The following is a 15,896-nucleotide window of genomic DNA, read 5'->3' as shown; positions in this document are numbered from 1 at the left end:
AGGCTGTTAACCCAGATTAACATCCAACTACCAGAATTTTATTGAGATTTTAATCAGAAGGCTAGAAGTCTGATTTATGAATTGGCTGGCTCCTAATGGCTTTGTAACTTTTTAAAATAAGCTATTTAAGTTTTGTGGTTGAGATGGGGGTGGGGGACAATGCAGCTTTAGAAACCTAGAAATGTTTCTATGAACGGAAGCTGTAGCCTATTATGGATATAAATTGGGCAGAGAGGGGATGGTGAGCAGAACCCTGTTGTGTTAAAGGAGACCTTTATACAGTGCCTTGTATGAACCAAACTCTTGAGATATGGGAAGTGAATTTTTATTTTTAAGTGGGTTGAGAAACAAAACCTCTGGCAACCTTTTCCGTTTTTTAAAATTTGACTACTTGAAACATGAAGTATTTTATGGTGCGAAATATCAAACTAAAGCTTCTGGTGGATGCATGGATTTGTAATCTGTGATATGTAGTCAGATGGGGTTTGGAGACTGAGAATGGAAATGTGCGAACCAGCAGCGTACCAGGTGCAGGCTGCGAGCTGTTGCATTTTGGGGAGCTGGGAGGTGGTTGCTTCAGTGGTGCATGCTGTAGTGGGAAGAGCACAAACATTAGAGTCAAATAAAGCTGAGTCTCAAAACCTAGCTCTAGCATTTGTTAAGGAGGGAGCAGGTTGCCCAACCTTGCCATACACACTGTCCTCTGCTGACATGTGGTGATGACATCTACTGCCCAGTTTATTCTGAGGACTAAATGAGAAAATGAATGCAAAGCCCCTGGCAGAGTGCCTGACTCATAGGAGGCGCTTAACTCTTAGTTCCTCTTCTACTTCTAATTTGATTTCCTATATACCTGGCTTTAGTGTTTGCAATAATGATAGAAGCCTTATTAGTGATCCCAAGTAGTCTTAATGAGTGAGTTGGAACAAATGCAGTTGAATTTCTCATCTCTACTTACTGATTATGAAAATAGAAATTCACAGGTATGAAACTCTATCTTTTAGAAATGCCGACCCACATGATGCTAAGAGTACCCTTAAAGACACACAAAACAGTTTATGAAAGGTTTAAAGTAACAACTGATAAATACTTTTAAATGTAATCCAGTGATGGACTTTCTACAGGAAAACATTGGCCACTTATTTATCAAGTTAATGTTTATTGAGAACCATTTTTTGTCCTGGATCCTGAATAATGTAGGAGACTGACAAGTGAACAGATGATTCTTATATACCATAGTAAGTCTTGTGCTATGGGAAATCACAGAGTGCTGTGCCAAGAGAATTTGGTAATACATACCAAATGCTTTAAAAATGTACGTCCTCTCTTACCAATTGATCTACTTCTATTATATAACTTAAGGAAACTCAATGAAATCTTGTTTATAATAGTGAAAGGTTGGTAAATGAAAATGTGTAACACTAGTAGATTGGTTTAGTTCATGTATCTATGAATGAATGAGACCATGTACTCATTAGTGATCACCCATTTATATTTTACAAAGAAGAAACATGATACCTTGCTAAGAGGAAAAAAAATAGGTTATGGAACAGGATTAGAAAGAATGAATTTGTTTTCAGTGAGAGAAAAAGTTTAGCAAAATAGCCGAAATTCTTTTTAAATATTTTGAAGAAATCATTCTGAAAGACATACTATTGTAATAATCTAGAAGTGGGGTTGTGAATCTAAGCATCTTGCCTAATCGGCATTGTACATCTGAGAGATAAACAATGGGGCATGTGCATATCAAAATGAGTATTGCATAGTGGCTAGATAGGGTGTAGTTCTAGAGAGACTGCCCAGGTTAATGGACTTGTGAAGCAGGACAGGACAAAGTGCTTTCACAGTGCTTCCAGTATTTTAGGTGCATTTTGTAGTAAGAAGATTGACATGTGAAATATCATTCTGAAAACAGTGGAGAAAACTATGCCAGTGAGTATGTGAGTAGCCAGTCCCAGGGACTTCACTGGTTATTTTGACTTTGCTAGCACCATTAGGTCACTTTATCTTCTGGAGACATTCCGTTTCTGGGTACTAAAGGATTCAAGCATATCTTTGTTGAGAAATTGTTTTTTCCTTTAGATGATAATAAGGTAAGTTGCCAAGATCTGGGCTGCGTTCACTCTTAACAGTAATCCCATTAAAGTGCAAAGGTTTTTAAACTCAGTTTTTACAAGTGACAGTTTGCTTTGGAAAACCTTTATTCACATATACCTCTCTCAGACTCACAACTTTATTCAAGGACAAGTTTAAGACCTTTGGATATACCATTAACTCAACTAAGTTATTCCTGAGTTTTTTTCTCATTTAGAGAGGTAGATAAGCTTGGAGATTTCTAGTTTTCTCATTTATATGAGAATTATACAATATATCAAGGGAACAGACCTTTACTTTGTCTGAATCAGATGAAGTGGCTGTTTCTGGACCTTTCATCTGCACTGCTCTCTAGTGTAGAATGCTGGGAGGCAGGCTCTGTGCCTCATGTTTTGTTGTTTACTTCTTTACATGTAATATAAATCTGTTGCCCTTCATTTTCGGAGTAGACTTCCGAGAGATTCTTTCTTTTTGGCAGTAATCAGAAGTTGGATGCTGGATGATTCAGAAAGAAAGGCCTAAGAGAATAAGAACTGTGATGCAAATATCAGGGCCAAAACGAAAAGATAACTCTCACTTAGTGCCCCTTTCTTTCAGTTTGGAAAATACCTTTTCTTTTTAATTCTGTCATTTGTTGAGTACTCATGTGCTAGGTCTTCATGTATATTATCTTATTTAATCCACATTTTCCTGAGAGGTTTAAATAACCACCTCCCTTTGTTTTACAGAAGGCCCCAAAAGATTAAACAATTTGCTTTTAGCTGTATGCCCAGTAAATAGCAAGGTCAGGATTTGAATCCAGGTCTCACTCTAGAGCTCTTTGTATTGCACAGACTTTGGTATGGAAGTTAGAAAGCTCCCAACTCAATTTCTGGTGAATTATAGTAATTTTCTCAGCTCTTGCTTTCTCTGTCTGTAAAATGAGACGATTGAGCTGAATTTCTAAAGTCATTACTGGTTGTAACATTCTGTGATTCCTGGATGCTTTTTCAGATTCAAGCAGAGAATATATAGAGCTTCTACTCTTCTCTTTGTGAGCAGCCAGTTGGGTTTGTATGTTAGCCTGATGATGTTATGACACCATCACCCTGTGCAGGTGTAGAAAAGGCATAGAAGGAGTATGGGTTAAAAGAAGGTACGCTGTGTCAACTGTTGATTTCTAAAAGAAAACCTGAAGTTTTTGAACTGCCAATTCACAAAAGAAAACTTGAAAGTACCTGAGCATCAAAGCAGCATGGCAAGCTTGGGCTGGAGAGTGTGTGGGTGGAACCTGGTATTAATTATTGTCTTTAGACACCAACATCCTTCACCTTCAAAGGGCTCTTGTGCCTGAGTGAGTGAGTTTCTGTGTGTGCATCTGTCTCCAAGCATCGGGGATTGTGCTAGATGGTACAGTGATGACTCAGTTTCAGTTCTTTCAGGGTCATATAACATTTCCAATTAAATGGTAGACAGATGGTTATGGGAGGGACACAATGATTATTGACATAGGAGAGCTAATGAGATGACATGACATAAAAAAGAAGTATCATTATTGCAGTATTTTTATTCCATTGATATAGTACCTTTTTCTTGAAGGTGCTATACAAATAACACTGAGATAATAAGCCATTTTAAAATGTCAAAACATGGAAGAACGAGAAAGTGGCTAGGAGAAATAAATACACAGAAAAGAAGCAGTGGGGGCTGTAGAGCACTGATCACCTTAGCAGTTACTAACTGGCTACATTCATTGCACTCACTAGTGGTGCTGGAAACGGCTGGGGGCTTGACATGGAGGTCTCTTCCTTGGCCCATCCTGGTGATCACAGTGCCACATCCTGTGGTTGTGATTGAAGACCATGGGCGTGGTTGTGATTGAAGACCATGGGCTTTGTTGTCAAATGGACTTGTCCTTGCTACTTATTAGCTGTTGACTTGGAACAAATTACCTAAACTTTCTGAACCTCAATTTCTTTATCATTAAAATGATGTTATTTATACCTTCGTTGTTAGGGTTTTCCTGAGGACTAACATAAATACGTTATACACATAAAGTATTTAGTTCAGTGCCTGGCACATAATAAATGCATCATAAATGCTAGCTATTCTTACGTTTAGAATATGTCAAAAGGTAGTGATTCTGATGAAGTTATAGAGTATGATAGCAACACTTCCCTGTGGTTTGAAGGCCATGTCAAGTTATAAGAATCTTGTACTTCTCTGAATTGATATAATAAACTGTAATCTGTATTTCACAGAGTAGCATTAGATTTTTAAAATATATAGGGAATATAGACAATAATCACACTCAGATACTTACCAACAGCTTAAGAAATAAAAAATTACAAAACAAGGTAGAAGACCTGTTTTTCTCCCTATCCCTTGGCCTCAAAGAGGTAATCACTATCCTGAATCTGGTATATTATTTCCTTGAATGTTTTTATCTTGTAATTATTACCATTCATGTATCTATAAACAATATATGGTATTCTTAACATATTTTAAATTTTTGTATAAGTATTATTATACCATGTATATCTTTCTGTAGCTTGCTTGCTTTTCTCTCTCAACATTCTTTTTGAGATTTTTCTATTATACTTGTAGCCTTATTCATTTAATCACTGTAGAGTATTTTAAGATCAATTTTCTGTTAATGGACATTACCTATCTTTGGATATTTTTGTGTGCCTCTCACCATCACACCACCCTCCCTCAATCTAAGATGTAACTGCTCTTCTGAATTATGCTAATATTTGGGGGCTTTGAAAAGGTTTAAGGCCAGGTGCTGTGGCTCACACCTGTAATCCCAGCAATTCGGGAGACTGAGGCGGGCGGATCACCTGAGGCCAGGAGTTGGAGACCAGCCTGGCCAACGTGATGAAACCCCATCTCTACAAAAATACAAAAATTAGCCGGTCGTGATGGCAGGCGATTGTAATCCCAGCGACTTAGGAGGCTGAGGCAGGAGAATCACTTGAACCTGCGAGACAGAAGTTGCAGTGAGCTGAGATGGCACCACTGCACTCTAGCCTAGGTGACAGAGTGAGACTCCATCTCAAAAGAGAAAAAAAGAAAAAAAATGAGTTAAGCATACAAATCCCTAAACAGTATATCTGAGTTTGTACTGTTTTTAAGGTTTATATAAGCACAGTACAATCTACTGTGATTTAGTGGCTTACTTTTTCCCCTCAGCGTCATGATTTTGAGATTCATTCATGTTGATACATATGACAATAGTTGTTTCCATTATGTACATTATTCCATTGTTTGTTTGTGCCATTATTTATAGACCTTAAGGTTGTTGCTATCTCCTTGAATATGTTTGTTGAGTTTCTCTCAGGTATATATCTAGGGATTAAATGACTGGGGTGTAGGTAATATACGTGTATTTTTATCTTCACTGGATATTGATATGTAGTAATTTCATTATTGTAAGTATTTTGTAATTTTATAATTTGATTTCACTCACGAGTTTAAAATTTTCTTTTGTATATTTCCAAATATAAATTTTTTTCTCAGCAGTTTTTAACTCAGTTGCCCTATGATCAGGTAATATTGTCTGTATCTTAGTAATTCTTTGGCATTTGTTGAGACTTTTGCTTTGTGTTCTGATATGTGGTCAAGATTTAGCCAGGTTTTAATCAGCTTTTATAAATATTCCATGTGTTTGAAAATAATTTATTTGGCCGGGCTTGGTGGCTCATGCCTGTAATCCCAGCACTTTGGGAGGCTGAGGCGGGCGGATCACCTGAGGTCAGGAGTTCGTGACCATCCTGGCCAACATGGTGAAACCCCATCTCTACTAAAAATACAAAAATTAGCTGGGCGTGGTGGCACACGTCTGTAATCCCAGCTACTCGGGGCCTGAGGCAGGAGAATTGCTTGAGCCTGGGAGACGGAGGTTGCAGTGAGCTGAGATCGTGCCACTGCACTCCAGCCTGGCCAATAGAGTGAGACTCTGTCTCAAAAAAAAAAAGAAAACAAAACAAGAAAATAATTCATTATCTAATTGTTGGATACTTGGTCTTTGTATGCTTATTAATTATTTTGTGTGAGAGTTATATTAAAATCATCCCCTGTAGGAAATTTGTCAGTTTCTTGTGAATATAACCATTTTTACTTTAAGTACAGTTGGCCCTGGAACAAAATGAGTTTGAACTTTGTATGCCTGCTTATATGAAGCTTTTCAACCAAACCCGGATTGAAAATATGGGATGCTAAACCTGTGTATATGGAGGACCAGTATTTAATATACGTTGGTTCAGTAGGGCTGACTGTGGAACCTGAGTATATGCGGGAGCTCTGAAACCAATCCCCCTTGTATACTAAGGGAGGGCAGTATTTTGTGGCTTTGGAGAAGACTCTTTTACTATTTTATAATGATCCTCTTCACCCCTAATAATGCTTTTGACTTAAAGTCTACATATTCTGACAGTACTGTAGCCATACTAGCTTTCTGTTCATCCCCTCCCCTCCCGTTTTTCTTTTCCTTTCCTTTTCCTTTCTTCATTCTTTTTTTTCCTCCTCTCCTCTCTCTCTCCCCCTCCCCTCCCTTTTCTCCTCTCCCTCTCCTTTCTCTGTTCCTGTCTTGTCCTCCCTTCCCCTTCCCCTTCCCCTTCCCCTTTCCATTCCCCTTCTCCTGCCTTTTCCCCTTCCCTTTCCTCTTTCTTTCTTACTCCTGGACTCAAGAGATACCACCAAGTAGCTGAGACTACAGGTGTGCGCCACCACCCTCAGCTAATTTTTTAAAACTTTTTTAGAGATGAGGTCTTGCTGTGTTGCTCACGCTCGTCTCAAACTTCAGGCCTCAAGTAGTCCTCCCACTGCAGTCTTCAGAAATACTAGGATTATAGGTGTGAGCTACTGTGCCCTGCGTGTTCACTTATTTTTTTTGCCAGGTACATTTTTTTATATATATACAATTGTGTTATACTTGGGGGATTGGCTACAGGACTCCCTTGCATATACCAAAATCTGTGCATACTCAGGTTCATCAGTCTGCACTGCAGAACCATGGTATATGGAAAGTAGGCCTTCCATATATAATTTTTGCATCCTGTGAACATTGTATTTTTGATCTGCATTTGGTTGAAAAAAATCCGCATATAAGTGGACCCACACGGTTCAAACCCATGACGTTCGAGGACTAACTGTACTTTAACATTTTGTTTATCCTCTCATATTTGTGTTTTTAGTATGTTCCTTATAAATTGAATATAACTGGACTTTAGTCCAAATATTCTTTTAGCTGAAAAGTTCAGTCTGTTTATTACCATTACTGACATATTTATACTTATTTCTACCATCTTGTTATGTGTTTTCTGTTTACTCTGCTGTTTTCTCTGCTACCTTTTTCATGACCTTTCCTTCTAAAAAGTTTGAAAAACTGTTGTTTATTCCCTTTTTCCTTCTGATTACTCTTAAATATTTAACATGCATCTTTGGCTTTGCACAGAACGTTAAAATCAGTATGTTTGCATTCTTCTAAATAATAAGGGACCTTGGAAAACTTTTAACTGTAGTCACCTTCCACTAATCTTAAACGTTTTTGACCAGTGTTTTACTCCCATGGTTTTTTAATCACCCAGATCAGTCTTTATTATTGCTGTTGTTGCATTTAATTTTTGTACCAACTTCCATTGTTTTCTAATCCTCAGAGACTGTGAACTCCTTAATTAAGCTCATTTTCTATTTTTCTTCAGATTTTCAAAAGAAACAACCAGACGATGATTCCGCTCCAAGTACAAGTAACAGCCAATCAGATTTGTTTTCCGAAGAGACCACCAGTGACAACAACAATACCTCGATAACCACGCCAACTCTTAGTCCCAGCCAGCAGCCGCTTCCGACAGAACTGAATGTAACTTCACCGAGTAAAGAGGAGTGTAAGTGCCTGGCTTCTTAGGGGTGGTAGAGAGGGCAGCCTAAGAACCTTAGATGAGCATCTTGGTAATGCCTAACCCCAGAAAAAACAGCACTTCTTTTAATTCAAGATAAGTGTTCACATACAAGACCCAAGCTCAGCAAGTTAGAGAGTAAGTTTCAGCCATTCCTGAAGAAATAGCCTTTTATACTGTCAAAGTACATGAAGTTTTGAACCAGTCTAGAGAGCAGTGGCTCTCACCTATGTCTGCACATTAGAATCCACTGGAGGTTTTTAAAACAATTTTAATCTTTAGCATCATTCCCTCATTCTCATTTAATTCATCTGGAGGGAGACCCAGGGATCTGTTATTTTTAACTCCGCAGAGGATTTCTAATGTGCAGCAAGGGACCAGTAAGGGATTCTAACCCTAAAACCCTAATTTAGGAGCCTTAGATTGAAACTTTACCTCTTGTCACTAACTGGACCTTGACTGTTTCTAAGCATTTAACTGAGAAAACACTATACTTCATAGGACATAGGATATTTAAAGGAAGAAGGAGATGGTATTACTCTTCTGTAAGTCTTCAGTGTTGGAATGCTATTTTGTAGGTGATATAGAAGTTCACTGTCTACTTAATTTTTTTTTTTTTTTCCCTTGAGATACTCACTCTGTTGCCCAGGCTGGAGTGCAGTGGTGTCATCTCAACTGACGGCAACTCTAGCTCCTGGGTTCAAGTGATTCTCCTGCCTCAGCCTCCTGAGTAGCTTGGATTACAGGTGCCTGCCACCATGCCTGGCTAATTTTTATATTTTTAGTAGAGACAGGATATCGCCATGTTGGCCAAGCTGGTCTCGAACTCCTGACCTCAAATGATCTACCTGCCTCGGTCTCCCAAAGTGCTGGGATTACAGGCGTGAGCCACCTTGCCCAGCCCATTGTCTACTTAATTTTTATAATGTCATAACATAACATCTCTTTCCCTCCATCCCCCATCCTTGGTGGTACATGAAACATACATCTCTTTTAGGGCACAACTATAACTGATAGTATTTGTTGAAAATTATAGGGATATTATGACATAGCAATTTTTGCCTTTTAAAAGCTCTGCTTGGCCAAGGCAGGAGGATTGCTTGAGGCCAGGAGTTTGAGACCAGCCTAGACAACATGGTGAGACTCTTTTCTCTACCCCCCCCAAAAAAAATTAGCCAGGTGTGGTGGTGTGTGTTATGGTCCCAGCTGCTTAGGAAGCTGAGGCAGGAGGATCTCTTGAGCCCAAGAGTTCAGGGTTACAGTGGACTGACTATGGTCTCACCATTACACTGCAGCTTTGTGAGACCTGGTCTTTTTTTTTTTTTCTCTCTAAAAAAAAAAATAAATAAATAAAAGCTAAGTTGAAATTTAGTATTTCAAGTTTCATGAATATCTAGAAACACAGTAGGTTAGAATGTTGTGTGTTCTGTATACTAACTTTGGAAAGGTTAGCAGAAAACAAATATCTAAATCTATCATAAACTACTGTATTTGGTAATATTGAGAATATAAAATAAGCAAGGTCATAGTCCTTGTCCTCAAAGAATTTGAAGGGGAAATTGAATATATTTGTTATAGTTTATCGGTGGTTATCAACCAGGAGTGATCTCCCACCCCACAGCCCCAGAACATTTGATAGTGTCTGGAGGCCAGGGATGCTGCTAAATGTCCTACATGATATAGGACAGTCCTCTGCAACAAAAAATCATTCATCTCACAATACCAGTAATGCTGAGTTTGACAAACCCTGATACATGTTTGCATGCACCCATGTTGGTCCTTATATATTAAAGACAGCAACTGTTGAAGGACATTGACTTACTGAGGAAGTGGTAAAGATGGATAGAAGGTGGTGAAGAGACACACTAGACAGAGTAGAATGAGCTGTGGAGGGAAAGCTGCATGAAGTTTCTCAATGGCAAATGACTGTCTTAGTGCCATTTATGGAAGAGAATGAAGGACAAGGCTAGAAGGGTAAGTCGTGGCCAAGACATAGAGGCTTAAATGTCCAGCTAAGCTATTTGGACTTGAGACAGTAGCCATATTTTTGAGCAGAGGAAGTGATATTATTACAGTCCTTTGGAGAAGTAACCTTGGTTGTATTGAAAGTGGAAAGGATTAAACAGGAATAACATTGCAAGGAGAGAATTTTTAAAATGTTATAAATTATTGAATAGAGGCCAAAGCAGGTGTAGAAATCATGTAAGAGGAGAAAAAAAAATGGGGAAAATGGTAGTGGTCATGCTAAGGCAGTAGATTTTGTTTTGTTTTCAAAAATCTGTTCAAGGTCATGTACTCATTGAGGAGCTGATGACAGCTATGGCCCCTTGTCTTAGAAAAATATACACCATCCATTTATACCCAATTTTGCATAGAATTTCTCTACAGCTTATTATGGCCCTTGGGTTAAGAACCCCTGGTCTAAGGAAAAGGTTGGTCAGGATCTCATCTGATGGAAACTGGATTGGATTCGTGCATACCAGGATCAGGCCATCACAAACCAATTCAAGCCGCCAAAATGCATGTGAGGCTGAGATAACAGCAGCTACTATTTATTGAGCACTTTATATATGAGCCATTATTCTACATGCATATTTTCTCATTGTTTCTCGTGATAACCCAATGAGGTAGATACTGTCATTATACTCATTCCATAGATGAGGAATTAGACACAAAAAGATTAAATAATTTGACTGTGGTCACAAACTAGTAGATACCAGAACCAGGATTCAAAAATTTAGGCATTTGGCTTCAGAGTTCATACTTTTAATCAGTTAATTCACAATGTGAAACACAACTGTCACAGAGAGTAGTATTTGTGTGGGCAAGAGGGATGCTTTCTCTTCCTGTCATTAAGATATGTGGAAATCCACATCATAAGCAAAAGTTACTAGCCAGTTTCGGCCACTGTAGACTGCTATGGTTTTTTTTTTTCTAAATATGAATACCTTCAGCCTGATTAAGGATGTCTAGTTCTACTAGCTTCATTTCCTTTCTCTCTTTTTGGTGACATCATTGCTTTGAACCATTGTATGTTTCTCTTAGACTTATACTCTCTGAAGCTAATCTCTTTCCTAATTCCTCAAGTTTCTACAGATCTAGGGAAATGAGATTTGCCAATTGGAGATATGGTGATGACTTAAGTTTGTATTATATGCAGCTGGGCAGGTTGAGTTGGAGCTCAGAGGAGAGAAGTCAAGATTGGCTTTATCCACATGGAGATGATAGTTTAAGCCATAGGTGTTAAATGAGTTTGCTAAGGGTGAGAGTAAAGAAAAGCAGGGAGGGCTGGGCACGGTGGCTCATGCCTGTAATCCCAGCATTTTGGGAGGCTGAGGCAGGCGGATCACAAGGTCAAGAGATCAAGACCATCCTGGCCAACATGGTGAAACCCTATCTCTACAAAAAATACAAAAATTAACAGAACATGGTGGCATGCGCCTGTAGTCCCAGCTACTCGGGAGGCTGAGACAGGGAAATTGCTTGAACCTAGGAGGTGAAGTTGCAGTGAGCCGAGATCACGCCACTGCAGTCCAGCCTGGCGACAGAGTGAGACTCTGTCTCAAAAAAAAAAAAAAAAAAAAAAAGAAGAAGAAAAGCAGTGAGAATAGACCTGTGAGTGAAATTTCTGCACTTAAGGAGCAAAAAGGATAGAGGAGGCAACTGAAGAAGTCAGGAGGAGAATGATAGTGGGCAAGGTCACAAAAGCCAAGGAACAGATTTCAGTTTAGATAATAATAATATTAGCTCATATTTATGAAACATTTGCTATATTCTAGACAGTCTTCAAAATTCTTTAGATGTGGTAACATTTAATTTTCAATACAGCCTATTAGGGTAGGTGCTTTTATTATACTTGTTTTTATAGATGAGGACACTAAAGCTTAGAGAGGTTCATTAACTTTCTCCCCAAAGTTATAGAGCTATTGCAAGGCAGTGAAGCCCATGCTGTAACACACGAATTTGGATCCAGAGCCTATGTTTTCAGTCACTATAAGATATTGTCACAATATTATGAAAATGCTACTGAGGCTGTAAACTGACAAAGAGGCACTTGGATTTAGTGATCATAAGATGGATTACCTAAATAAACTATTTAATAAACGGTTTCAGTGGTTTGTATATTCATTTAGCAATCTTTGCTGAGTGCCTGCTGTATGTTAGACACTAAGTTAAGTGCTGAGTATAGAAATGAATAAGATTAGTCTTAATGCACAAGGAGGTCACCTTTTTGACTACATGTCTGTCCCTGGGAGTCTGGTTTATTCTCCCAAACAAGTGCATAGGAATTTTGGGGTGGAAGGGAGGAATTAGCAAGTAGTGGTTAACAGGCATGTCATTTGCAAAGCTTTTTCAGGTCAGCTTTGCTCCCTCACCTAGGTTGAAAGCAGCTGTGCTAGTGTGAGGAGATGTGTGCCAGATTTGGGGGTTGAGAATATGGGGTAAGAAAAGTACCCTGGGTTTGTTAAGAGCTGTCAGGGTGGATGCTTTAAAAATCAGTGGGAGTTAAAGTGATTGCCTAGTAGCAGTGAAGACCCAGGTGAGACACTAGACAGCCTGATCCATCTACGTCTTGCAAATTTTTTTAGCTGTGATCTGCCAAGGTGGCAAAGGATGGTGGAAGAGGCAGCAGGAGATTGCCTATGTTGATATTTTAGTATCCTCAAGGGACCAGAATTTCATCTGTGGATTTCTTCTTAGCTTCCCCTAAAGAGATGTGGAGAAGTAACATGTAGCAGTTGTTGGAAAATGGATTTGGGATGCTAGATCCAAGTACCATGAAATTTGTAAACTATTGAGTAGTTATGGATCCATTGTTATTGCATAGAGCTAGAAGTGCTACATTTTGTTGGGGGCTTGTGAAAGGGTTTTTTTTCCCCCTAATATACAAGAAAATGGATATTGCTTAAATCTATTTTCACCTTCTTACTATCAACATGAACTTGAACTATGAACATATCAACAGAAAGTAGTGAGAGTCTGGATACATTTTCTTTTGAAAAGACTGCAGATAGAGCAATAACTATTGACGGAAGTATGTAAAACTTAGAAACAGGACTAATTTTTACCCAAAAGAATTTCTTAATACACTTCCCTGCAGATAAATAAAGCAGATATCCAAAAGCTCTAAGTGATATTTCTCTATCTGAACATAAACATATGTCTCCCTGTCCCAAACTGTGTGTGTCTGCAGAAGAGTGCATGGAGCTTAGCCATTGGAAGCCTTTTCCAAAAATAATGTAAACAAAATTCAAATAGTGACTAAAGGACTTGTTACAGCATTTAAATGCTATAATATAACAGCTCACAACAAGTATACTTAGTACCAGGCACTGTTCCAAGTACTTTATATGCACAGTCATCCCTCATTATACACAGGGGATTCGGCGCATACTCAAGTCTCACAGTCAGCCCTGTGGAACCCACTTACATGAAAAGTTGGCCCTCCATATATGTGGGCAATACTGTATTTTCCATCTGTATTTGGTTGAAAAAAAATGTGTGTCTAAGTGGACCCACACAGTTCAAATTGGTCTTGTTCAAGGATCAACTGTATTAACCGACTTCATCTTCATAATTACCCTGTAAGGCAGGTACTCCTATTGTATCTATTTCACAGGTGTGAAGATGGAGGCACAGGATGATTATCTTGCCCAAGATCACAGAGCATTCTGGCTCCAAGGGCCTGACTCTCTGCCACCACACCATAGCTGCCATTCTCTATCATGATTTATGGTTAAAGGACATTACATGCAAATTAGGCTATACAGTGGAAGGTGTGTTGGACAAACTCTTAAAAAGAAGAAAACATTTCTTTCTGCTTTTGCCACTGCCTATTTACTGTTCTTCCAGTTTCCAGTTTTTTTTCTAAGGGAGAATAAGTGTGGTTTGTAGTTATGTTTTTTGACCTAACTTTTGCAGAGAGAAAGGATAGTGCCAGGTTGTAGTTAGAACACTGGAATCAGTTGTTGTTTTGTTGTTCTTAAGTACAGACAGATGACTTCTCACAAGATGAGGAAATGCCCTCATCTCTTTATACAAGTCAGCTTTTCTGTTGTTACGCTTTTAAAGGCTTGAGCATCCCTATTTATGACCTGTTTGGGAACCTTCTAATGTACATGTCTACCTGAGTTTTTGGATTTTTCTTCCCAATCCCACTAGTATAATGGATGGAAATGGAGGTGTTGGAGGGGTCATGGCTGATCTATTTCTTTCTAGGCAGGAGAGGAAGAGAACTGATACCTGTTGCTAGGGAAGACTAATGGCAAGAAATGGACTTGTTTTCAAACAGTCCGATATTCTAAACTAGCAGTTGGAGAGTACCTGTCTCATACAAAGCAGTCTTCTGAGCTCTGTGGAGGCACATACTAAGAATTAAATAGCAACCAGCTGTTACATGAAAACTATAGTTTACAACAGGGGTTGACAAACTATAGCCAACAGGCCAAATCCAGCCTGTCACCTGTTTTTATGCTGCCCACAAGCTGAGAATGATTTTTACACTTTTAAACAACTGAAAAAAATCAAATAATATTTTGTGAAATGTGGAAATTACATGAAATTCCAAATTCAGTGTTTATAGGTAAAGTTTGATTGGAACACAACCCCACTCATTTGTTAATGTATTGTCTGTGGCTGCTTCTGTGCTACAATAGCAAAATTGGCTAGTTGCTGTGGAGACTCAATGGCCTATTACAGAAAAAGTTTGTAAACCCCTGTTTTACGGAGTACTTTGATACACATGTTCCTAGGATCATCTTGACAGTGTGCAGCATAGGTAAGGCAAATATTCTCCTTCCTATTCTGTAGATGAAAAGGGGAGGTTTAGATAGTGACCCTCCTGAAGTCCCAAGACAGGGCCACAACTCAGCTCTGGGCCTTTTGCATCTATAATACGGGACTCTGGTTTTTTTCCTACTCTTCTCTACTGCATCCACCCGAGACACACTTTTGTTGTAGCAAAATAAAATATACAGAAAAAGTGAGAACCATATTAACTGGCATGTTAGTGAGGATTTTTAATGACTAAAGCTTCATTTCCAGGTGCTGACTGGATTTTCCTTTAATGTGACACTGATTCCCAAAATAGAAATTTGAGAACATACTCCACCTCTGGTTAAATTAATTTGGTTGAACAGAGATTTCCATCGTTTCCTTGGAAACTGGTTTCTGGTGATATCGTAGCTCCCTCAGGGATTTTTAAAAAATGGTAGTGCCTTTTAACAGATGTCCTTGCTAGACTGCCCCGGGTCTTTGAACATCCATTGGGTGTCATTGGCTACATATCTTCATTTCTGTCTGACAAGCCTTAATCTGTTCCCTGGAAATTTAGTATCACTGCCACCAAGCGGCTAAACTTCTGATTTGTTTGTTTTTACCAATTAAATTTCTAATAATCTCTAAATGAAACCAGTGTTCCCTTTTTTAGACTATGCCTACTTCAGGAGGCCAGATATTGGGTAAAACAGGCTGGTTTCTTCTAGTAAAGCATTTAGAAAATATTGCCTATTAAAAAATATTTTATGACTTCCTGCTGGGCTGGTTTTAAGTGAAATATGGTGGGGAGATTTATTTACAGTTCTCTCTGTGTGTGTCTTTCTCTTCCCTTTTCTCTAATGAAGCTCAAAGCATCAGGCCGTTTATCAGAGATAATTATACAACAGATGGAGTTTTTCTGATATATAATAGTCTCAAAGTGGAAGATTCTTTCCCATAATGAAGAATGCCCAAACTTTAAATGTCTCTTTTGATTTTAATTTAACGGTGTTTTTTTTCCCAGTGCATTTATTTATTTATCCTGAAACTGGTTCTGCAAAGCATGCTGCTTTCATTAGGGCTGTGTTCTGAAAAGATTGATACTTTGCAGTACAGTATGATAATGTACAGTTATATGCTGTTTTGAAGAGCCATAATTTATCAAAA

At 38.6% G+C, this 15,896-nt stretch overlaps 1 protein-coding gene and 1 long non-coding RNA gene across 6 annotated transcripts in view; one reads left to right on the top strand and one right to left on the bottom strand.

Moving 5' to 3' along the window:
• Nucleotides 1-15,896, top strand: part of ZFAND3 (zinc finger AN1-type containing 3) — a 335,788-nt gene that overhangs the window by 236,114 nt on the left and 83,778 nt on the right. For all 5 annotated transcript variants that reach the window (XM_015136279.3, XM_015136278.3, XM_015136277.3 and 2 more), the window contains exon 3: nucleotides 7,779-7,961. In XM_015136279.3, the coding sequence (XP_014991765.1) occupies nucleotides 7,779-7,961 (183 nt within the window). The remainder of the gene's footprint in view (nucleotides 1-7,778; nucleotides 7,962-15,896) is intronic.
• LOC144340387 (uncharacterized) overlaps nucleotides 9,482-15,896 on the bottom strand; it is a 39,807-nt gene continuing 33,392 nt past the window's right edge. Inside the window, exon 2 of the long non-coding RNA XR_013416453.1 lies at nucleotides 9,482-10,921. This is a non-coding gene — a long non-coding RNA (uncharacterized LOC144340387). The remainder of the gene's footprint in view (nucleotides 10,922-15,896) is intronic.

Source organism: Macaca mulatta, chromosome 4 (genome assembly GCF_049350105.2).
Source record: "Macaca mulatta isolate MMU2019108-1 chromosome 4, T2T-MMU8v2.0, whole genome shotgun sequence".
NCBI lineage: Eukaryota > Metazoa > Chordata > Mammalia > Primates > Cercopithecidae > Macaca > Macaca mulatta.
The sequence above is the reverse complement of the archived record's forward strand: the minus strand, read 5'-3'. Positions and strand labels throughout refer to the sequence as shown.